Source organism: Struthio camelus, chromosome 24 (genome assembly GCF_040807025.1).
Source record: "Struthio camelus isolate bStrCam1 chromosome 24, bStrCam1.hap1, whole genome shotgun sequence".
Lineage (NCBI taxonomy): Eukaryota > Metazoa > Chordata > Aves > Struthioniformes > Struthionidae > Struthio > Struthio camelus.
In genome coordinates this window covers 4,451,279-4,475,848 of record NC_090965.1, presented here as the reverse complement: position 1 = coordinate 4,475,848, position 24,570 = coordinate 4,451,279, and the positions used below count along the sequence as shown (strand labels likewise).

The 24,570-nt window shown below is 46.0% G+C and overlaps 2 protein-coding genes across 4 annotated transcripts in view; one reads left to right on the top strand and one right to left on the bottom strand.

Annotated features, from left to right (window-relative positions):
• Nucleotides 1-16,899, top strand: part of SLC16A4 (solute carrier family 16 member 4) — a 22,719-nt gene extending 5,820 nt beyond the window's left edge. The window contains exons 7-9 of one of the 3 annotated variants that reach the window (XM_068918477.1): nucleotides 557-768; nucleotides 1,533-1,626; nucleotides 6,064-16,899. In XM_068918477.1, the coding sequence (XP_068774578.1) occupies nucleotides 557-768; nucleotides 1,533-1,626; nucleotides 6,064-6,218 (461 nt within the window). In that variant the 3' untranslated portion in view covers nucleotides 6,219-16,899. The remainder of the gene's footprint in view (nucleotides 1-556; nucleotides 769-1,532; nucleotides 1,627-6,063) is intronic. The other 2 variants (XM_068918478.1, XM_068918476.1) reach the window with 2 other exon arrangements.
• Nucleotides 16,652-24,570, bottom strand: RBM15 (RNA binding motif protein 15). The gene has a single exon (XM_068918475.1). It carries the CDS (start codon nucleotides 24,484-24,486, stop codon nucleotides 21,601-21,603), a length of 2,886 nt encoding a protein of 961 aa, XP_068774576.1. The 5' UTR covers nucleotides 24,487-24,570; the 3' UTR covers nucleotides 16,652-21,600.

Here is a 24,570-nt window from a genome sequence, read left to right as displayed (position 1 = left end):
GCAAGATATTAACTGACAGTTAACACTCTTCTGATATTTAGTCTATAAACACGTATCCAAAAGTGTTCAAAAAAAAGTTTGCCCACTCTTTAAAAAAAAAAGTTGGGTTTCTGTCCTTTTTGGCTTCTTCATAAAAACTAAAATAGCTGTATGCATATTTCTTCCCAATAGTCTGCTTTTTGTTTATCTTGAAAAAAAGAGTGACAAATTACTCTTTCCTATTTTTACTGAAGGGCCTTTGAGAAGTTTAGGCTGACTGCATAGCCCTTAGCTGAATTTTTACAGAGCACTTTCGCGTACCCACAGGCATTTGGCAATAGCAGGCACCATGGTAAGGAAGAAAAAGCATGAATTTTACAACAGCCTAAAATTGCCTTCCTGTAACTTCTCAGCTTTTCAGTCCTTTGCGGTCACATCCTTAATGCATACGCCAGGCAGAATCAGGATACATTTCAGAGCAACGTAGTGAATCACAGAGTGGCCAAAAAAAAAAAAAAAGAAAAAAAAAAAGAAACATCTTCTTTTGATGCTCCAGTGAAGTCTTCTTTCCCACCAGGCATCACGGAGATGATCAGCCAGCTGCTCTCCGGCTGGATTGCCGATCAGAACTGGACCAAGAAGTACCACTACCACATGACTTACCTCGTGCTGTGCGGCATCACGAACCTGCTCTGTCCCCTGGCCACGACGTTCCCGTTACTCATGGCCTACGCGGTAGCTTTTGCCATTTTCTGCGGTGGCTTCCTCGCTCTGGTGCTCCCTGTGCTGGTGAGTAGGAAACTTCATTAAAAAGTAACACCCTGCGCATCCAGCAACGCTCCACAATACCCCAAACCCCTTTACTAAAGCTGCAGTACCCAGGGCTGTTGCAGACTTGCCCGAGGGGACTCTGCCCTCCAGGCTTCCCAGTTCAAGCCACAGCAGAGCCCAAAGCTCCCCCTCAACCCACCTACTGGTATTCCCAGGCCAGATAACAGACCTACTGGGGGTTTACTGCAGACTTCTAGTGACCTGACTCAGCTAAGCGCCTTCCAAATCCACCTTTCTAAAGGAGATTGCTCCAGCTCACAGATCACGCTCGGTCGCATAGGAACCAGAATGGACCCAGAACGGATCCACTAACTCCGTTCATTTAGTATCTCAAGCAGTAGCGTGCAGAGAGAGGGTCATGACTATCAGGGCCAGATCACCTGTAACGCCTACAAACCAGGGCAGGCAGAACGCACTGGCAGGATTCGGATAGGAAGTCGTCTTCGTTACAATTCAGCATTCAGAGTTTAAAATACCTTCCTCAAAGACTTAGAAGCCTTTCTAGTTTCAGGATGCCCAGACAGCTGAAAGATAGAAATCCTAGTAATTTCAGTACTGAGCTTCAGGAGGCAAACAGATGCAAGGCTGAGCCAGATCCATAGGGGCAAAGTCCTTTAAAACACTGTCTGGCTGCTGAAGAGGAAACTCCCCCAAAAAAATCTTCTGTGCTTGAGCATTCACATACATGATACCAACAATTATCAATTTGGTTTTACAAACAGGTAGATCTAGTTGGTGTACAAAAACTCCACAGTTACTTAGGATTTTCTGCCTTCTTTGCTGGGATAGCGGCCATCGGGGGACCTCCTCTAACAGGTAACTCTTGCATTACATAGAATACGTACCCACCACAAACGTCATCTCTCCAGCCAGTGAGAAAGCGTGCTTGTCGTTCACTCTCCTACCCACACGCATCCAAGGAAGGCTTTTCAGTCTAAGCAGAAAAAACATATTTGAGAAAGTTATCTCTATACACAGGGAATACTTTCACTTATGAACTTGGAAAGCTCAACTAGCAGTTTGACAATTGCATGGATATGAACTAAAGAGGAGGCAGAAACCCCACACTTGAATCTTGACCATGGCAGAAGAGCAGTGACCACACTACCATGGATTTTACCAACAACAGGGCATCAATACCAAACCTGATGCAGAGAGACTGGAGGGCAGGCAAACTAGGGGAGGGAAGAAGAGGAGAGGAAGGTAAAGCAAGGACAGTCCCAGCAGTACTCCCCACCAAGCCAGGGCACTGAAACGTAATGAGGAGAAGTCCCAGTAATCTCTTGTTTTGAAGAAGATTATTCCACTCAGCCATGAGAGCTCCTGGGCACAAAGATAAGGAGTATGAAAAGCCTTTTCTTCTTCTCTGCCAGAAAACCAACTCAGTTTTAAGTATCTGGCACATTTCAAGTGTTTATAAGCAAGTCTCCAGTCTCTGCTTACGAGTGAGGGACTTGCATCCTCGCACCCTTGCCCAGGACAAAGCTTATCCTTTCACTGACCCTTCAGCCATACCTCATATCTGGAAACGGCATCAGCATCTTCAGCTTTTCCTAGGTTCGCACATTGAAAGCAAACAGAAAAAGCTGCAAGGTCAAATACCAGTGTGAATGATGGCCTGTCACCCACCTAGTGAACATATCCTGAACAAAACTGGCAACCCATTCTCCATTTATTGCTTCCTGCCTCTCCGCAGATTGGCTGTCCCCTGCCTGGACAGGCACTCTGTTCAAAGTTGCCAAGTACTCTGCAAAACAGCTCTGTGCTGTAAAGTTTTAGCAATTCTGCTATACTGTAGGCATGTTAAAATTTGATATCCCTAATCAATATTTCTAAGACGGTAAAACTCTGTATATGGATGCTATTTAGAGCAACAGAAGCATTTAATTGACGGTGTGCTTTATACTGTCACAGAGATATATATCAGCTAAGATCTCTTCTGCTGATGCGAGATGCATGTCCACTAGAAAGCAATACCTCTACAACTGTCTCCGTAAATTCTCCTACGGAATAGTATACAGCACAAAAAGAGCTAAATAATTTAGCTATCCTTTATCCATGCATTACACATGCTAACATAGCTATTACACTTTCATTCGTCTCCAGCACATTTTCACTAACTAGGAAAGACTTCTGTTTGCTGAAGATGTTAACCCTTCCACTGTCTGAACATTTCTAGATTTTGTAAAGTAAGCAGGTTTCCTGCTAAAAACCTTAGACAGAAATCAGTCATCTTAACACAGGTGGGGTCAATAACGACCAAATAAAGCCAAGAAGCAAACTTATTTTTCTGGCCTGCCTCACTGATAATATACTGATTTGCTCTCAGAAAAGAGAGAGGAAACAATTCAAGGTTCACTATCTAGGTCTGTGACGCAAAATACATTCTGCAATTTTCTCCTCAAATACAGCTGCATTAAGTGTGAAAACAGAATACGACTAGAAGCTACTGATTTAACTCCCCAAGTCTGCAAAAGCATCTGATCTTTGCAGAATACGGAATGGAATTTAACCGCTATGTCAGATCTTGAGGTTTAGTGCCTCTGACTGCTGCTGACCTCTCCATGACTTACCTAAAGCCTTGAATTTAGAAGTACAGTTCCTAGGATTTTATAACACTCAAGTATTTTTATGCCATGGAACCCAATGCATAATGCCAGCCAGAAAGGTGAAAAGTGCTTATTTTGCATACTAGAACAAAGTATGATCAAAATACAAGGAAAAGGTGACTTACCTACAAATCTGCTTAACTAAAAGCCCTTAAGTCCGGAGGCAGCCACCCTGCCTGAAAGCCCAGAGGTGAAAAGTCTGATGGCTCACGCGTAACTGCTTGCCTGCCAACACTGCCAGATGCTTCTGCCATTCTGGAAAACCACCCCAAAATGGAACAAGACAGAACAAACGTTATTTTAGCAAGTCACAAGCAAGCTAAGGAAACAGGGTACATTTTACTTCCAGAAGCAACACAAATCAGTACCTCAAACAGCAAAATAAAAAACACACACACAAACAAAAAACCACCCCACATAATCTAAGATTACAAAAGAGCTTCCAGCAACCCGCATACAAAAATCCAGCCCTAACAAACCTGGGTGGGGAAGAGGGAGAGGAAGGAATCACTCAAAAGCTGTATTAAGATGGATTTAAATGCCCTGGCCTAAATTCCACCTGTGTCTCCACACTAGATAGTCCCTACTCTGGGCTTTTTGGGGGTGGGGGGAAACAAACAAACAAACAAAAACCCAAAAATTCAGAGCTGCCTTGCCTCTCCCCTGATTACAGGGTGTCAGTGCAATTTAAGCAACCCAACCACAGCCCAAGCATGTGCAGTGACTGTTTAGACTGGACCACTTACGCACCAAGGATTTACCGGCACTGCGTACAAAACTGCTGCTTGCTGAAATTTGCTCACCATTAGCTTTGAATTAAGCTTTCTGCAGCAGGAAGACTTTTTTTTTTTTTTTCCTTTTAGACTTTTTTTTTGGATAGGGGAGGGGGGACACAGACTGTATGTGCTTTAAGAGGCTGCAGCATCACGCGATGGAAAGGCAATCGCCATCTACTGGTACGCTGCCAGCGAGGAAGCAATGCTGTTTTTTCAGCGCTAAGTACAGCTTATAGGAAAAAAAAAAACCCCAAAACCTCATGTTTAAAAATATCCTGAGGAAGATTTAAAAAAAAAAAAAAAAGCGCTCCAGAACTGGAGGGCTTTGTCCTGGACATCTACATGTTACAAATGACTAGGTTAGCATCACTTTTGCAGCGCAGGCTTTTGGACAACATAATCCCACCTTTGAGAATGAATCACTTAGCAAAACATAAGGATCCCAAGCCAGAAACACCCACGCCGCCGACTCCACTGTCCCGGGAGCCCCCTTCCAGCGGGAAGCTCCATCTTCGGCAGCAACGTGGCTTTTTGGCTCTGCCCCTCTGGCTGAAGAGCATGAGGAGCTCCAACAATATCCCTGAGAAAAGAGCAGAGATGAAACTTCCCTCGAGAAAGGCACGTGATACAAGGAACTGAAACCGGTTAGCAGCACTGCAGGGAAGCAAAGGGTAGAGCAAAGCAGCAAGGAAGCGCCCAGACTTTCCCCTGTTCACGCAGCCACACAAAGGTTTTGTTAAAAAAACCTGCAGCAAGGAAAATTTCAGGATGCCTTGTTTGGCGCATAACCCTCTTCCTTAGCGGCTCACTACTTCCTTTCCCACTTCGAGCTTCGGCGCTCGCGGATGACGGTGGGAACAATGCTCCCGCGTGGCTAAAAACAGCATCTCTGGGGGCTGTACTCTTGTTTCCTTTCCTAACTAGGACTGGTTTTAAGATTGCCAAACCGGGGCCAGATCTGCTGCTAGTGTAAATCACGGCAGCCCCATGGGCTTCACTGGCTGAATTGCATTTTACACCAGGAGGAGATCTGGCTCAGCTGCGCACGTTGCCTGAGTACTGCTACTACCCTGCCTCAGACATTCAATTTGCTTATGCTAGATTTGAAAGCATATTATGTTTTTGATTATGTGCAGCAGCAACTCTCATCACTTCACATATTTTAGTTTGAAACTAAGCAAACATCCGTATTTAAAATTGTCGAGGTAACTAGATTACATGCTATAACAAACACAACACTTGAATACTAGGTCATTTTAAAAGGTGATCTGCCCCCATGTAGACTCCTGAGTCTTTATGGAGTTCAGGTTTTCCTTTTAATTGAGCATTTCCAAGGTTTACTTTTAAGCAAGTTCATTTCAAGCACCAGGTCTGGGATCTCTCATATTAGAGAGGTTGCACTAAATCGGGTCTGCTCACAAGAAGGCAGGCCTGGAGGATCTGGAGATTGTAGTCCAGATGTTGTAAACACAAACACATGCAAGTAATCTCATTAGTCCCATGGGACCTCACCATTAGCTGCAGCAACTTCTGACCCACTCATTTAAACCAGGAAAAGAGAAGTCAAGGATGAAATGCAATCAGGTATGTCCACTACAAAGATCAGGAGGCATCAGCTCCTTTTCTCTCTCTGTCCGAGCAAGAACGTCCTACAAGTTTGCTTATCGCACCAATGGCAATGGTCTTAACTTTTCATGCATCAGCTGGAAATGCTCCCCAGCAACAAAGATTCATGAAGAGTTAAGGGAACCTAAAGAAAACATCTGAGGAATTCTTTAATGAGAACACACATCCTTTCCTTCCCACCCACCTCCCATGATTTCTGCGAGAAAGTCCAACAGCTTTAGTAACAATCTTTTCTCCTCCAGGGTGGCTGCATGACTACACTCAGACATATGTCTGTTCTTTCCTCTTTGCTGGAGCCTGTGCTCTCATCTCACCTATTTCCTTCTTCTTTGAGCCTTTGGCCCAGAAATGGAAGCTAAAAAAAGACAACCTCAACAAAGTTACCACGCTTGGCTGAAGAGATCCTGCCGCAATGGAAATTTTAAAGGATTATCTTTGACTTGCATCCATGATCAGAAAGCGATCGCTAGCACAGACCTTCTGCACCAGGAAATAAAAACAGTGGCAAAAATTAAAATTTGTAGATGTCAGATTAAAAGTTAGTACATCTAGATGTTTCTACTGCATGTGTGATTAAAGCGACCTGAGAAATACGTAGCATAAAGCTTTATTCAACAGGAATGAATAACGCCCGTGACCTAGAAGGACATGGGCTTCACTTTGGCAAACTTCTTTGCTCCTGTCCCTTGTCTTTCAGATTTAATCCCCCTGCGCTGGTTCTGTTCTACATTACAGCTCCCTCTCTGCAATTCACAGCCATCCCTCCAGCTGTCCTAGCCAGCGAGAGCGAGCGAGGCTGACAGACCTTTTGGGATGAGGTAGCCAAGGTCCTCAGAAACACAGCAAGAGGTTTTAGCTTATTATATTCCGCTATGAATTCATTATCACTGGGGAGGGATGCAAAGAGAGCACAAAGAGCGAGAACGTGTAAACTTTGCAAAGGACACAAAAACCACAGTAGTTCCACAAAAACCTGTTTTCTGTGAGGACTCTGCACAGGGACTGCTAGCTCTCCTGACCACCCTGGGCACGGTGTCATCTGTCACAGCACAGGTGACCTGGAACCAAAAAGCAATTCTAATTAAAGCCAGTACTTCAATATGGCAAACAGACAATAATATAAAAATAGGACTCTTTGTATTACATTCAGCACATCAGATATAATTCCCCGCTCCCAAGACTGTACTACCTAATTAAAACAAAGGACAGCAAAGGCAATAGATACAGAAGAGCATCTGGGATCACAAACGAGGCAGGTTGCTGAACTATGAAGAAAAACTGGATCCAAAATACCTTGCAGGAGCGCCCCGTACCAGGCCGTGCTGCCTCTAGCTCTAAAAGTCTTGCAAAACCACGGGTTAAAGGAGCATGCCTCATCAGAGACTCATCCCCCCTTCTCCTCATCTGTCAAATAACTCTCTGGCAGTTGATGAGCACGTGAAGGCAGCTTTCGGAGCCCGGCAGCAAATGCTACGCCTGCATTCAGCCAGCTTCTTTTACATTCAGTTTGGATGGGCAAGATGTAATACAGCTGTTTTGGTTTTCTGCCCAGTATAGAGGCTTCAACTTTTGCATTATCACCAGCTATTTGAATTTATTAGAAAAATCTGAGATATTGCAGGGGTTTTTTTTCTTCTAACATGGCAATAATTTCAGCCACTGGCATGATTTTTTTTTTTAACATGAAGAGAATTGTTTCCTCATAGAAGCGTTCATTTAAACTGTCCAATGGGTTATTTCAAGCACGAAATTAAAATGGTATATGTTCAATAAAAAGCTACAGAACATTACAACAGTATTAAGGAGCTGAGACATTGCTGCAGGCAAAAAAATTCATTCCGAGATAATGGGCCAAATTCAGCAGTCTTGCAACTAAACGATTCCAACGGAACTGTGCATGCTTAAACTAGAAAATATTTAACTTTGAATTTGCAGTAGATGGGGAATATAAATGCTACAAAGTGCCTAATTTTTCAAAGCTCTGCCTATTCACAGCTTCCTCTAACTCCTGCAGAAATCCACGGGCAACAAATGCTTCAGAAATAGCCCTTTTCCTTCCTAACCATTGCTTCAAATACCACATTGTGATTCAGTTGTATCATTTAATACTTGCATCCACAAGATGATCTCTAGCAGGTCATTTTCCAAGCAACTGGGGTTTAATTATAAAAATACTATTTATGAGGCATTTAAGACACTGGGAGAGGAGCGGGTACCGTGTAATTTGTCTCAAGCTAGTCTTGCACTAAGCGTTCAGCTAAGATCTTCTCTAGGAGGGATGAAGCTCTCATTTGCAAATTAAGTTTTTGCCTGCCGAAATATTTCGGTTCATCACGCTCCTACTGAACAAATTAAGGACCAGCAGCATGCTTCTGCTGCTGTAATAGGGACTATTCAGGCTTTAATAGCTTAGGCTTGCCTTCAGGTTTTCCAAACTGGAAGCTTCAAAAAGCCCCAAATTCTGCATCTCTCTAACACACATTTGAGCTCAGCAGCGCTTTTAGCTATCTAACAGTGCAGTGAGCAAACCAACCCCTGGATGAAGAGGGCTAATGCACCACATCCACACACCCCCGCGCTGATCTCACACTGCATGATTTACAGCACCTGTCTTCATGCTCTAATCTCTTCCTTCCTCTCCCCCGAAATAAGCCCCTTCTCATCAACGCTGTCCTAATTTCAACACAAGCACTGCTACATTTTCAGCTCGCTTGCCACCAGGAAACAACTCCCAAAGGGATGTGGCATGACAGACCTTCCACCCATCTGCTCCGACAAATGGGCTCCCTTCAAAACCTCAGGGTTTTTAAGGAAGAGAGCGCTCCCCTGTTCTCCTCGCTTGTGCTCTTCATCAGAGTAACACCTGCCACTGCTCTCCTTCCCTTATTTAGAAAAATGGTTCTCCAAAGTGCTTGCACCCTCTGTCTCCCTCTGCAAAAGAGCAACCAGCTCAGGAGTTCCTGTGTCCCATGGCATCTTACCCCACAGACGGGTACTACCAGCTGGCTTTAGCATTTGCCTCCAGAAATATTCTGCATAGGCAAGGTATGTTTCTCAAGCCCCGATTGCACAGTGTTTTTGATCGCCTCCTCTTATCTGTCAAAAGAGCTCAAGGGAAACAATCCCCACCACTGCTTCTGCAAAACCCCACAAGTGCTCCCAGCTGCCCTGAGCACAATCCTACCATCAAATTGCAGCGGAGCGAGGAGCAGAGACTTCAAGCCTTTTTTTCCTTTATGACCCAGTAGTCTCAGGGTAATCTCCAGTGGTCAGATGCGTTTCTCTCTCTTCTCACACCTTTCGCTGGGAAGGCAAGCACAGAACGGATGCTTTAGCTTTCCCGCAGCTCCAAAAACTCAAGCCACTTATTTACTTGCAAAGTACACACAACACACGCGTTAGAGAAACAACGATGAGGAGAACATCTGCCTGGAGGAAGGTTTTCCATCCTGTTGAAGTCATCTGGCATAAAACTTCAGAAGGCCGTTTCTGCACAGCAAGCAGCATTGTATGCCGTTAGGATAAACGCTAAAGCAGGGTTTGCCAGGAAAAAAGCAAGTTTACAGAAATGTAGCTGTAATTCCCTTTGTGCCTGTGCCCTGACTTAACTGCAGAATGGGGGGGGGGGGGGCGGGGAGTAGGGAAAATGAGCAGCAGTGGCTTAAGACGATCTTCAGCACAGAAATAGCTTTACTTAACACCCGGTGCCCTCTCAGACCTCCCTCCTTCCTGTTCCTGAGAAAGACAAGGGTGAACGGCAGAAGATTGCACTCCCTCATGCTTCCTGACCTGCACGTACTGCTCAGGCATCATCTCGGTACTTGCTTTGTGTTGGAAAGAAACTGCTAACAAGCCACTAGAGATCATTCTGAGAAAAAAAAATACCCTAATTTGTATATATTAAAAAAAAAGCCCTCATAAAACTAACAACAAACTTGGCTCTCTATCTTGAATCATTCAATGTAACATCCCACCGCCCCAAGCTCAGTGTTTGCACATGCAGTGTCTTGTGGATAACCTCCGAAGCAAGTGGCATCGAGTTTTTATATGGATGAAAAAATGAGATTTGGAAGCATGTTACCTAAGGGACTTTGATTAGAGACAAGGAAAAAAAAAAAAAGAAAAAAAAACCACACACAGCAAAACTTTCTCAAATTAGTGCCAGGAAGATGGTACCGAGAGCAAACAAAGATGTCTTCAAAACATACAGCTACATGCTGGATAGCAAAGCTCACTGGCGATATACCTGAGCAATTAAATTTCTTTTTTTTTTTTGTTTGAATACAAGAAGCCTAATGAAACAGCATCCAACACTCATTTTGTTCTCACAGAAAGCTAGCCTAACCCCCTTGAGCGCCTCTGAAAAAGCCTACTTTATTTAGATAAAATTTTTTCTTAGTAACAATAAGAAAGGAAACTCGCAGCCTGATTCCTGCTTAAAATTAGCACAAGATGAGGAAGGGCAGAACAAAACATGAACTCGGTTTGTCCAGTGAGAAATTCTAGGAAATGATGCTGCAGTTAAGAACTAATCAGCTACTGGTGCCCAAGCACAGTTGGGCAGCGCAGCCTAGGAGCTACAGGTCTCTGGCCAAAGATCAGAGAGAAGCGATACAAGATAACTCACACTTCACTGCCATCTCATTCCTGATCGAAACCAGCTTCCACACGAGATCACTCACTGCAGCCCGGTCAAATCCTGCTCCTTCCTGCTTCCCAAAGCACTGCCAAGAGCCTGCGAAAGGTATTTCGAGGAGATGGATTTATGCTGCGTGCACCTGTTGGACCTTAACCCAGCTCCAGCTGATTTTGCATCAGCCAGGATAAAAAGCTGTTGAGAGTTTTTCAACTCTTTCTGTAAGAGCTATGGAAGTCAGGGTAATCGGAGATCACACTAAAAAGCATACTTCATAAATCGTTAGCTCAGACTGGAATTATTCGATATAAAAGCACAGCTGTCATGTGCTTTTTAGGGCCCTGGTATCAGCTGTAGGTTTCCCTTCCTGCTTCTGTAACTGTGAAAACCTACTTTGGGCCATCAAAAGTCAGGGCAGAGATTTTAAAACATGACTTTAGCCATTCATTCCTCACTACACAAAAGAAGCCCTTCTCCTTGCCACTCTACATATTTTGCCTCCCTTCCCCAAGAAAACCCTAATAACCACATCTAGGGCTTGCACATTACTCCTCGCAGATGCTGGCTGCTGATAACCTAAGGCTCTAAACGCAGAGAAAGCCGATCCTGATGTTTATCACATAATAAGCAATGATCTTTATCGCAGAGTAAAATCCACTCCAAGAGGCAGTCTGAAATAATTTCAGTCTTTTTTCTCACGTGGACAAGAGCTGTGCGAATTGCTAGAGCTGACCAAGATTGACCAAGCCACTCGAAGGCAGCCTGGTCTGGCAGGCTGCGAAAAGGATGCAAGTCAGGAGTTTTTCAGTTTAATCCCACCACCTACGATCTCGGGTTGTCTGCTTCTCGGTGCCTTGGTTTCATTACATGCCAAAACAGAGTCTACGTAATTCGGAGGATGGTTTAAAGAATAACAACACTTCCTAATGGCTAAATGGACACCAGTCGTCTTTCTTTTTTTATGGAGATGTACAACACACCCCAAATTAGGGGCCTCATCTAACTATGCTTCTGAGGTTCCTGCTTTTACCCTCGCTCAGAGGAACAAAGCAAAAAGCAATTTAAACCAGCTCAGTAAGGATATGACAACACGGCCTTCCAGCAACAGGAAGCAAGGCTGTTCTTCCTTCACCCGTCTGGCAGATACCGTGTGCGGTTTTGACTGTTTACTTGTCCTTACACACGCTGATAACAAGAACATTCGGCTTTTTTTTTCCTTTGGTGTTTGTTTCCCTCCCTGCCTGGAACACTTCCTAGAGCCGAGTCTCTCCAACCATTTGGATATGGGCTACAGAAAGTTATTGCACTGAAATTCAGCAAAGCCTCAGTGAGGAAGATTTACTTCTGGACAGATGAAAGCCTCCCCAAAACATGAGTTTTTTTTTTAAAAACACACGTTCAAAGGTGGCGTAGCTATTTTCACTGACGTTGATAGGGATTTATCATCTAACCTAATGGGAACAATTAAGATGGAGACATTTGAAAAGCCTCCCAGAAGTCTTAGCTTTAAGATACCGATTGATAGAGCCTGATCCTCACTTGAAAAGTTTCTTTCTGAGTCTGTGGTGACCACAAAGATCAACAACTCTTGTTCAAGCCCACAGAAGGCTTTCAAAAGAGGAGTAATTCATGGGTCAAAGTCGCCATTTCCAAAGTGATTTAGAGACTTTGCCTCCTAAGTCATCACTGGACTTTTACAAACTTTCCCCAACAGGTACGTCTCACATGGCGAGACAGGGCAAGGACCACACTCGGGCTTGGAAGAGCCAAAGGGCATTTTTATGACACTCAAGTGACTAACGCAGCTCAAATAAATCTTCTCTAACCCCTCAAGCGTTTAGCTGAGCAGTGAAAGGGAGCTATGGACAAAACGGCCAAGGGGAGGGCAAGTCTCACGGATGCAGCATCTACAACCAGGTTCTCCAGAGCTCAACGAGCACCACTAACATCTCAGCCTGCTGCTAGAAGGTACGGGCCTCTTCTGCCCCGATTGTCTTTGAAACGAGAAACGGCTGAGGCACTTGTTAAAAGCTATCTGACAGTCAGGAACGCGGCTATTCCAACTTCTTTTGAAATCCATCTTAGTGCAATAGAAAGACGGTTGGGGTGGCAGATGAGAAAAAGGCAGCCTTTTATTCATCCACTAAGAGGAGCAGCACAGGAAACAACAGCGTACCCTTCCTCGCTGCGCCCTCCTCGCGTGCCTCGGCTACGGCAGTTACTGCGGTTCAAGAGTTCATCTTCCACCAAAGCTCTGTCAAGGCTGACAAAGGTGCTGGTTCACTGAACTGAAACGCCCAGCTCTGCTCACAGACCTAGCCTGCTTATACTGAAGTCAAGAACCAAGAGCAATCCCTTGGCCAAGTGGACCGCAAAGAGCAGCACCATCCACAGGGCAATTCCCTTCTACCAGCAGCCAGATCTTAGCCATAACCTTCATGAAACTTTGGAACAGCCTGTTCAATGACACGGGTTTCAATGACCAGAAATCCTTCCGTGCCCTAAATGGGGTCCTGAGGCATACTAAATTCCTAATCTGATAGGCTTGAAGCACAGCACTTTCAGGTGAAAGAAGATACAGACTCACGTACCTAAATGCTCGCTCGTTACAAATTGCAGAGGTTACAGGGAAAACGGCCAATTCAAGATCTCACACAGCGCTCCCTCTAGATTAATTAGTACACGCCGCCAAAAAGTAGGCCTGATCTATCACTGTATCTGAGTACAGGAGATACTGAAGAGAGCTAAAACTGAGTTAAAAATCTATAGACTGATCTTAAGATCAGATTGCAGACCTCGGTATGAAGGTCAAGGCAGGGAAACGAGTGATGAGATATCTGTCACCCACAATTAACTTACGGCTCATCAGCTCATCTGTGGAAGGCAACCACATGCACATACAACCCCTCCTAATCCCAGGACAAAACACCCTCGCTTAAAACCAAAGCATGGGCACAGTGTGCAGAGCTCAGCTGAGAGGCAGTAACCCGTTAACCCACAGCAACGCAATCATGTCAGCACCCATACCGCAATTCTTCAGCCACGTTTAATGGCTGGAGTAAGACACACAGGTTTGTCAAAACAGAAGAACGTATGCCACCTCACACTTGCATTTTCTTCCTGCTAAAGACACCTCTACTTCATCAGAGCGCAGACAAGTAGGACCAATGCCAGTAGGCTCTTACACAGGGCCCAGACTTCAATTCATCAGCTCCAAGTAACCCATCACACAGGGTACAGCTGACCAAGCCCCTCCACAGCTTCCTGAGTCTTAAGCGTTCTCCTCACCCAGTTCTCAGGCAAACTAGAATTAAACTCAGGCACATGGCTAGCAGACAATAACAGAAGCGGACACAACAGAAATTACAAAGAGATCAGCCAAAGATATTTTCCACTTCTTTCCCTAACCCTTTTGCAGACGACTTGCCTAATAGGCTCACACCAGGACACACCGTGAGAACACATCCTCAAAGAGCGTTTGCCATTTTATAATAAACTAGCAGCACTATGCAAACATCATCTTGCTATTAGCTATAAGCAGAATCTGGGCCATCTGACGTATCAAACTTAGTTATAATTCAGCTGTAGCTGGTAAAAAGCACAATTCTAGAAAATGTGTGAATTCAAATAACCAGTTTCCCATCTAATCCACTTGCATCACTTTACACTGCAGTGCAGTTAATTAAACTGTTCTCTTTAAAAATCCATTTTCCCCAGATTGCTTGCCTGAAGTCTCATTAACCAAATTAATATGATGCATATAGAGCACAGAGCACTGTTAACCCTTAAAAGAGACTAGCTTTAACAAAAACATAGATATAACTGGCTGGTAAAGCATCCCTCTAACCAATCCAGAAGGCAGAGGGGCAGACAAAGCACATTAAAAAAATAACTTGCTATTACAGAGCAGCCATAGGAGAACCATCCTACACCAACCATCTCAAAAATACCTACAAGTCACCCAAATATGTAGCATATAGGAGACTGGAAACAATCTCTTGATTAAACACACAGTAAATTCTGAGTCAGAGACAAGGACCTTTTCTGGAACAACCACCACCAGCCCTATTTGCCATAACGCAACAAGTTGAAGCATACCCAAAAGGTGGGAGAGTGCCCAACCCCTGAGATACACAGCCAAGTAGCTAACCAGCTTTCTGAAAGCACCTCCTTTCTTTGTGTTCTACTAACAGATCACTCATCTCCTCTTGGCATTAAACGCCCTGTGAGTTAGAGGAGAAGAGGTTCAAACATGCCTCCCATTATTACTATAAGCCCCAAACCTTTTGTATGACATTTCAAACGATACCACATTCAGAGATCAGATCTCGACAGCACATGAAATAGGACATTGCAAAAATACAAACTTTTAACTACAATAGAGACCAGCTTCTGGAAGAACAGTCCATCTCAAGAGTCTCCCCTTATCCACTTCCCTCTTCTCATTACCAGCAGTATCTAAAAACATTCCCATTCGTAACACACAGCTTAAATAATGCCAACATACCATGGACATACACAAGTAGCTTTGCCTAGTCATCAGCTTGGCTTCCATATCCATATACACAAAGTTACAGGCAGTTTCAGGTTAAGCTGGTGTTAATTCAAGCAGTTCGTGAACTCAGAAAAAAAAAAAAAAAACCCACCAGCTCTCGAGCTTGGCAAGCTGAACACCTGGAGTTTTACTTGAGCAGCAGCATCTTGCACCAGGTGGTGAGAGAAACCTTGTGTTCCTTAACGGGAACACCAGCAGCAAACATAGATGCTAACACCAAAGAGTTCGTTCCTTCACTCCCATCCCCAGAGTGGATGGAAGTGGCACTTTGACCCAAGTGAACACGTTAGTAAAGGTTAGTAGACACTCTCAAGAGAAAAAGGTGAACAACAAAACCATCTCCGTTTACATCACAATTCAGTCCAATCTCTTCAACCCCCTTACCTGTTTTAGGGATTTAAACGGGTGTTTGCCCCAGGAACAGACACCTCGCAGAGCACAACCATGGCATCCTTTTGTAGAAAAGCACCTGCTGCCTAGCAATCAGCCTGCATGGCTGCAGGACAGTACTAGGTTCTTAATCCACAGAAGGTTAAAGTATGTCAAGGCAATCAGGGCAAGCTTGCAATTTCAAGGTGTCTTCATCTGCGTGGCAGACAGCGACTAGTTAATTCTAACAGACCGGCAAGCATAACACGAGAGGTTTCTGAAGCCAACGATGCAGCAGTGTTAGCTTCCTCTTGGTCTCTGCTGATGTCAAATGTGCCCCGAAGTCTCCTGCAGCAAACATGGAGTTGTACTCCTGTACTGGAACAGCCTTCAGGAGCCCCCATACAGGATAATGCAGGAACTACAGCACACAATATTTTCGGGATGCCTCCATTTTTTCCTCTTACAATCTGTACTACACATTGAGGTGACTGCAAGCAAACATGCAGTCGTACCTGGGACACGATCAGGGTGCATGCACATCCGAGGCGTGTGGAACATTTGCTTCAAAACTGGTCAGAATAAGGCACTGAAACCAACGCAAAGGTTTTAAATTACCAACTCTAGCTCTCAGGAACTCTTCATCCATCCAGAACTAAACCCATCACTGCATAACTGCTGCAAAGCCCCTGGAGATGGAGGAGCGCCTCACGTATGTCAGGAAAGGCTTTATTAACATCATTTAAACATTTTTAAGGACTCATTTCTCTTTTTCTTTAGGCAATTTGGTGCAAAGGTTTACGTGCAAGATTCAAAGCAATTTCAAACTTTTTTCTTCAAAATTAAAAAAAAAAAATCAAAACTAAAGCCAAACAAGTTGGGTGAACAAAATAAATCAGAAACTTAAAATTCAGGAACTCCAGCTCTTCGAACCAGCGAAGCCCCAGACTTGTACACCGTTCTGAGACGCAGGGTGCCTCCCTGCTTCTTGCATGCCAGCATCAGCACCGTTTCCTCGTAAAGATGAGGAGTAAAGCAGCAAGTGACCCCCTTCACTGCAACCAAAGGGGGGTGCCACAGCAACACAACGAACTAGATTCTTCAGATTTGGTACAACAGGCTGGTCAACGCGAAAGTGTCGGTCTCCCTGCTTCTTGCTCAAGACCCACAACTATCAGAGCAAATATCGAGCCGCAGCAGCAAGTACCCCTCCGCTGCAAACAAAGGGGTCAAACGTTTGTCGTCAATTCACTTCCAGGCAGAAAAACCATTTTCCTCAAAAGAAACAATTTATTTAGAATGAAACAAAATCAGCTCAACTGTGAGCGCATGTTTGAGTGACAGCTACTTTTAAGCTGTGTGAGCCATAAAAAGGGTATTCCTTTACTTTTCCAGCAATCTTGTGTACACAGCACAAAGCAAAGAGGTCATTTTTTTTTTCCACTTAAAACACGGGCATTGGCATCACAATAGCAGATACACAACTTTTTTTTTTTTTAAGCTGCCATTTTAGTAAAATGCACAAATACTAAACAGATAAGCTTTCTTCCATCAAGAGGCCCATGTAAATTCCACACAAGCCACAGCTTCTCTTCCCAAAGGTCCATTAGAGCTTGGAATCCCATGCTGTTGTCTTCTGCAGTCCACCAGCTTTGCTTGCAGGAGGAAAGAAAATGTTATTTCAGTACAAATGTATACAACAGATTTTCCCCTCCCTACATTATACAGATGAACATAAAAGAACTACAAGGCCTTTCTGAATATTCTACTTGGACTTCAAAAAGCACCAAGACCACCCACGGGCGCAAAACCTTGAAATGAAGTCACCTTCTATGTATAGATGCATAACAAGTAGTGCAGGTGTTGTTTGTGGACCAATGTTAAACTAGGCTTACAGTATCGACGATTATTCAACTTTCCTAACAGTTAACAGGATGCATCAAAATAATTAAACATGAGAAAAACCAACTGAATTATAAATAATTTAGTTGACTTTCCTCGAAGAACATTTCCTGAAGGCAACTTATCAACAGAAATATGAAGTGTAGTGTTACAAGTTTCTCTTTTGTTCTCATTTTGCTGCATAACTCTAGCAGCAGACAACTCCAATATTGTAGAAGAGGTCAAATCAAAGACACACCTAATAAAATTTAAAATTGTTACCATTCAAGTAATATTTCTCATCCATCATTTTCACACAAACAAAACTGCATGAAGTTGAATATTCAATTAACCATCCTCAGAACAATACGGTCTGCTTTAAGCCTAATACCAAAATTATTTCATCATTAAGTTTATATTTCATTGGAATATCTGTCCTTCGCTGTTATCCAGAGAAAGTCATTTAAAAAAAAAAAAAAAAGAAAGGGAAACAAGGGGGAAAGAACCCCAAAAACTCTAGTCACACGGCAATGATTTCTTCCACTCTTGTGTCTGTTCAACAGGCAGACAGCAGACTCACTAGGAGTACTGCTCTCAACACTGCTTTTCTTAGCTAAGCCAGAAACTAAGATATTCCAAGCAACTTTCTGCCAGTCCTCAGATCATTCGAGCCCATCCTCACAATTTTGATTCGCTCACCCTCCCCATTAATACTTAAGTACTTTCACCTCAGTTACCGTCAACCAGATGATTCCCAAAAAAATCCAAGACATCTCCACACTCGCTTCTCTGCCCTCCACAGGAGGCAGAGCAGGTTGTCTCCAAAGCAGTTTCAGTCCTTAAACATCCTTTTAAAAGGAAGGGTAGGACCATTTTGTCAATCTGGCACCTATCTCTGTTCTCCCTCTACAATGCTCACAATGATGCATCGTTATTTGTAACTGAGGAGTCTGAAACTTCCATAGTTTAAGGTAACCTCAGTGCTCACACCGCAGTGTCAGCGAACAGCAGACCATACACTAGACCAGTGCAAACAAAGCCACTGGCTAGCAGCCAAGGAAGTTGCGTAAAGTTTTCAAATAAAAAGCCTAAAACCTTAAACAAAAGTATGAGTCATTTGAGGTTCTTTCCCCCCAGAGCATAAAGCACAACTATGAAATGATTCAGGAAAAGGACATCCTTTTTCCACACTAATTCAATAAACTGTAACTAATGAAATATAGGAACATCAGCTGCACACAACATTTGAAGAAATCCTGAGCTCTCACTAGAGCGACATAATGCCAAATATAACTAGAGAGCTAACGTCTGCTACATCTGTTTTGCTCTATACAGAAATGGTATTAAATATGGACTTCTACTTGCATTCAGCCCTGGCCAAGACGACTTTTAGTGGACAGTTACTCCAATGGGGCACGCTTCATAGCCTAAGAGAAAAGCACAGCCAACAAAGCTGTACTAGACCTGATGGCAGCATGTGACTAAGTGCCGGCAAAAAAAATGTTGCCAGTCAACTATGTTTTGACATTAAGTACCCTCAAAGGGTGTTAAAATCCTTGCTTACAAAACAGAGCAGCAACCACAAATAAACCAGATTTAAAGAAGCAGGTACTCCATTAAATAAAGGACCAGAAAACCTGGAGTCAAACACAGCCTCGCCTGTTCCGTATCACCCTCCAGTGCAGCACAGTTTTGACTCATAAAAGCCAGTGGCAAATATAGCCACTGCTACTTTACAAGGAAACAATGGAAGTGTACCCATGATGCTCTTTCCAAAAGGGTTCCCACGCCTCCCCAGCTAGCTGTCAAAAAAATTTGCTTTTAAGTTTGGATAAGCCGTGTTGACCCCAAGTTTTACGAGTTTAAAAAAAAAAACAGGTGTCTACTGCATATCAGCACATCAAGCGCTGTTCTTTGCAAGTTTAAGTGTTGAACACAAACAAGGTTAGTGCTTCTTTTTTGGTTTTGGAAAGATTTGAACTCCCAGTGGTTCAAGTTACAAAGGCTGCTTTCCTTTAAACCTCTGCGCTTGCAAGTGACTCTGGCATCAAACGCAATAAAAAAGACTCACTGTAAATGCAAGAAACACTTAAAGTGAGTTAGCAGCAGCGTTGATTACATGCTAACACACAACATAGACACCTGCTGGAATTAAAACAGACATTCTTTGCAGTAAGTGGTAAATATGCTGTATTTCTACAACATACAGAGAGTTATTTGCATTATTGGTGTCATTTCCAAAAATTCTCATTGTTAATAGTAAGGTGAACAGCTGAATTCTGCCATCTATATCTGTTACATTCACATTGAAGGACAACAATCCAGAAATCCTGGATTTCGCCCGCAAACATTTAAGAGCATTAGATGAGGCTTATACGTTTCCATACAGAAATAAAAGTAGCTATAACACTAAAACCTGTTTTGAGGATATTCTGCCACGTTTAAGTTCACCACAATGGCTGGGTTACATCTACTCATTTTTGTCAAAAAAAAAATGAAAAAAGGATATCAAACCTCATTTGAACTGGAGCACTCCTCTGAAGAGTGACTATGGAAAGCAATATTGCAGAATTTCCTATGTCGGCGATAGCGAATCTAAAGCAAGCATAGTCACACCTGAAAAGCGATTGTTGTGTCTATAAAATACATTCAAGACATCTCCTCCTTCACATACTATTAGCAACCTAGTCCGCATTTTGAGCTTGAATTTTTTTGTCACATAAGTTGAAATAGAAATTAACTTGTCCCTCAGCCCTGTAACACTTGTCCAGGAAGATCCTGGAAGATCTACTGAGCAAAGCAGCATCGCTTTTATATTGCCCAGGTTTCTGAAAACGCGGCTAAGTGCAAGATTACATTCTGGTTTTAAGTGCAAGATTACATTTTAGGGCCTCTAAAGTGTAAGTAGATATAGTCAGATTTACACTTCGGTTTAGAAGCTAGCTGCAACCCCCTTTCAGTTGTAAAACAGAACAACAGGGATTTAGATCCCTTCTTCCCTCATAAATGCCTGTATTAGCAAGGTGTCCAAGGTAACTGGAGAAAAGTGCCCACTGAGGGGGGGAAAGCACAAGAGAAAGTGAACCAAGTTCTTTGAAAAAGGTAAACGTTTCCTCATAGAATCATAAACAACAGATCAAATCACAGCACTTTGGGGTACTTCTAATACCTCTTCAAGATGCTAAAACACTTTAGTCCAGATGACTAAAAAAACCTCATGTAATGCCCCCTGTACTGTACCTGAAAAGTCTCTAGCAGACAGCAGTTTCTTGCTATTAACAAAGAGGTAAAATGATAATGAGAACTTTTATGTAATTAAATTATTACAGAATTAAAAGCCATCTCTGGAGAGACGCATACTTGCTTAGAGTTTGCACTGTGGAACCAGACCCCACTGTACCTGCAACTCTTTGAAAAAGGCAGTAAAAACAAAAAACCACAATATTAACTAAAGTTATTCTTAAAGCACCTCCTTGTTTCTTGCATACGAGAGTAAGCACAAGACATTCATGGTTTGTAACAAAGTCCTCAGCTATTCACCAAACATTGTCACTGCTACAAACCCAAAGTGCATACATGGGATACAATAGAACTCAGAGGAATAGGAGAAATACACCTGTTAAAAAGCATCCTTTCAGTGCATGCATTTTGGTGGACTGGCTGAAATTATCAAAGACCCAATAAAGGAATTAATGTTCTGCAGTGTACCCAAGAGCAGGTGCTAGCCACCTGAAAGAAATCAACCTTGAGCCATGCAACTCAAAGGGAAACCATTCAGGCTCCTGATGAAAGGGATCAGTCAGGCCAAAGGGCTGCTGGCCTGAGGCCTTCACAGAATTTCAATGACTCAAAAATGAGTTGACACCAGTCCACTGTTAAGTGTGTGGTTTTCCATTTAAACTACCGAGTGCTTTAAATCTGGTCTTTTAGGTTTGTAACTCTAGAGGACAAGCTATTGAATTTGCTTTAAAAATATATGAAATGAAAAAAGGACACGAATCAAAATTAAAAAGGCGGGAGTTTGTTGGTTCCCCACCCCCCCCCCCAGCTCTTGCTCTTTTCTTTTGTAAATCAAAGCAGGCCTAGCTTCCCTGCTATCCCCACTGAGAAGGGATTCTCACAATATCCTATTCACACTAATGGCTAACCAACCTTTCTGGCTTCTAACTTTATAGAAAAATGTAGTAACAGAAAAACGGGCAGGGAAAGTTACCTACAAACAAAGATCTAATTTAAAATAATGACAGGGCTGGCTAAGGCTGTATCCCATAGCACCTGGCACACGCTGGAGGGGCTGTGTGGAGGAGTAGGCAGGGTTGGGTACAGAACACAAGGGCCTTAGGATGCCCCACGGACAATGATCATGACCAGATAGTCGTCCTCTGATTTGGCCAGCGCCTTGGCCGTGGAGTCCAGGAATTGCTGGGAGAAGTCGCAGGGTGGAAAGGCGTGCAGGACCCCGCTGTTCTCCTTGTCTTTGTTGCCCCCCACAGGGAGGCTGATCACCCCAGCAGCCTGCTTTTGCTTTAGATAGGACACCAGATTCCTGAGCGGCCTCTGGGTGGAGGTGGTGGCAGCCTCGCTAGCTCCAGATGAGGAGCGGTTGTCTGATGTGCCAGGCACAGCCAAAAGGATGGCATACCCATTGGGACCTGCCACCTTGATGCGACGAGTGACCTCGTCTAGCTTGGGCTGGTCCAGACGAAGACGTTGTGTGATCTTGAGCTGACCTACTTTACCCCCAGTTGCTCCCTCCACGAGGAGACTGCTGGCAACGCTGAGGTCCCCCTGAAGCAGGTGCATATTGGACGGGAAGTTGCTGTTCTTCAGCAGAAGCATCCCCTGCCAAGCCAAGCACAACTTGGGGGCTCCCCCGGCCTGCGACGTTCCATCCTGCTGCTGCTTCTGAGGCGGAGGTTTGAGCCGCGACCCTCCACCGCCTCCTTCCGTAGCGCGTTCATCCTTTTTGGCTGGACTTTTGCACTCCTGCGCAGCAGCTGCTGCAGAAGCGCGATGCTTCCGCTCTCTTTCAGCGGAATTCTTGCGGTCGCGTTTTTCATTCTGGCCTCGCTCTAGGCTTCCCCTGCGCGATTCCCGGATAGGCGAGGGCCGCTCCAACAGGAGCAAACGGGAGGAAGAGCGTTCTGGGTCACTACTATAGCGCTCCCGCCCTCCGACAAGCTCAGGGCTGCGGTCTGGGGGAGAGGTTGTGGCTAAACAGTGACGCTTTCGGGACGAAGAAGAGCGCTCACTGTCCGGAGAACGGTCCAAGTGCCGGCCTCCATCCTCCGCCAGTCTCCGTTTCCTAGGCTGATCCCTACTGCTAGTGCCCAACTCCCTCTCCCCCCGGTCCCGCTCCAAGGACCAACCATCCCGACGGCGATCTAGGCTTTCCAGTGGGTCATAGGCAGCTGCCCGATTACTCCTATCCCGCACAGGGGGTGGCGGAGGCACCCACTCTGTCTCAGAATAAAGGTCTCTGTCGCGGTCTCTATAAAGCAACGGTGGTGTCCTGTCCCGAGCCCCCCGAAGAGGATCTGGCGGGGCCCCCCGGTGAGCCCCAAATGCAGCAGCCTCTGCCACTAGCTCATAATGAGCAGGAGGTGGCAACGGCAGAGGCTGCAGGTAGGGCTGCTGGTACCGATGCTCAGTGTCAGCAAAGTCTACGCGGAGTCGGCGATCCGGCCCACCCAAGGGAAAGCCACGCATATGGGTGCACGCTGCCTGTGCCGCGTCCAAGCTCTCATACTGGATATAGGCCCACGAATCCCCTTTGCGGTAATCAATAGTGCGAATGGTGCCAAAACGGTCAAATTCCCTGGCCAGGGCAGCAAGGGGCACCCAGGGCCCAAGGCCGCCCACCCAGAGCCTGGTAGTTGGAGTGGCTTTACCATACCCAATCTTGATGGGGTTGCGTAGAAGCACCTTTCCTGACATGGCCAACTTGGCCCGGTGCGCCATGTCCAGATTTTCAAATTTAAGAAAACCGTATGTGCTGGTCTGCCCACGGCCTGGCCTTTTGATGTCCACCTCAGTGATGACCCCAAAACGGTCAAAGGCTCGGCGTAAATCAGACTCGCTCACGGTGATGTCCAGGTTGCCCAGAAACAACGTGCGGTTGGCTCTCTGGTCGTCCTCGGGGCTGATCTCCTCCTCACCGGCTGCTCCGGCACCCCCTCCTCCTCCGCGGAAGCCCCCGGCAGCCGCCACACCGGCCACGCGCTCCAGCCCATAGGCCGGCCGCACTCGCGCTTCGTAGAAACCTCCGTAGTCCCTCTCCCTCTCCAATTCCCTGGGCAGAGGGGGCGGAGGCGGCAAGCGGCCCAGGGCGAGCTGCTGCAGCCGGTAGTCTCGATAACCCAGGGCTCCTCCGCTACTGGCGGGCGACAAGGCCCGCTGCGTTGCCCCAGCCGGGGGGTGCCGCACAGCGGCGGCTGCCGCGGCCGCCACTCCCACGGCCGTCGTGCCGTAGGGGGACTCCTTGTCCAGCAGCGCCGGGGAGCGGCTGCTGCGCCGCCGGCTGCTCCCTCCGCCACCCCCGACGTAGACAGCCTCGATTTTGAGCGGGCGGTCGTAGAGGACGAGGCGGCCGCGGGCGTGTTTGGCGGCGCGGGCATCCTCGGGCCGGCGGAAGTTGACGAAGGCCACGCGCTCGTCGGGGGCCCCGGTGCCCGGCGGGAGGCGGCTGATTTTGACGCTCACGTCGCCGAAGCGCTTGAACTCGTGGAAGAGCCCGTCCTCCACCGCCTCGTCGCTCAGCGCCGAGCCCAGCTCGCTGATCTTCAGCGTCTTGTACTCCCCGCCGGCACCCGGCTCGGAGGAGGAGGAGGAGGAGGACGGGGCCGCCGCCGGCACCCGGGACTCACCCCCGCCGCCGCGGCTGCTGCTGCTCCGCGATGGCTCCGCCGCTTTGCTGCTGCTGCTGTAGCCGTGCCGGCTGCCCCCGCCGCCGCCCGCCGCCGCCGCCCCGGCCTCGTACTCGCGGCTGCCGGCGCGGCCGGCCTTGTCCGGGTGCGGGCCGCGCCGGCTGCTCCCGCTGTTGCTCTCGGTGGAGGCCGCCGCCGCCGCCGCTTTCCCGCCGCTGCCGTTGGAGCCGCCGGAGCCGCTCGGCTTCTTGCCGCTCCGCTCGCCCCGCGCCGACGAGGAGGAGGACGCCGAGTCCTCGCCGCCGCCGCCGCCCCGCGACCGCTTGGCTTTAGCCGGCGAGCGCTCCTTGCCCTTCATGGCGGCCGGCCCCGCGGCGCCCCCCGCCCGGCCCTGCTCCCCGCCGCCGGCCTCACTGACTGACTGACCCGCCGCGCTCACGCA

Bases quoted from the DNA above. Each gene is read 5' to 3' on its own strand.
- RBM15 (XM_068918475.1), bottom strand. From the start codon at position 24,486: ATGAAGGGCAAGGAGCGCTCGCCGGCTAAAGCCAAGCGGTCGCGGGGC.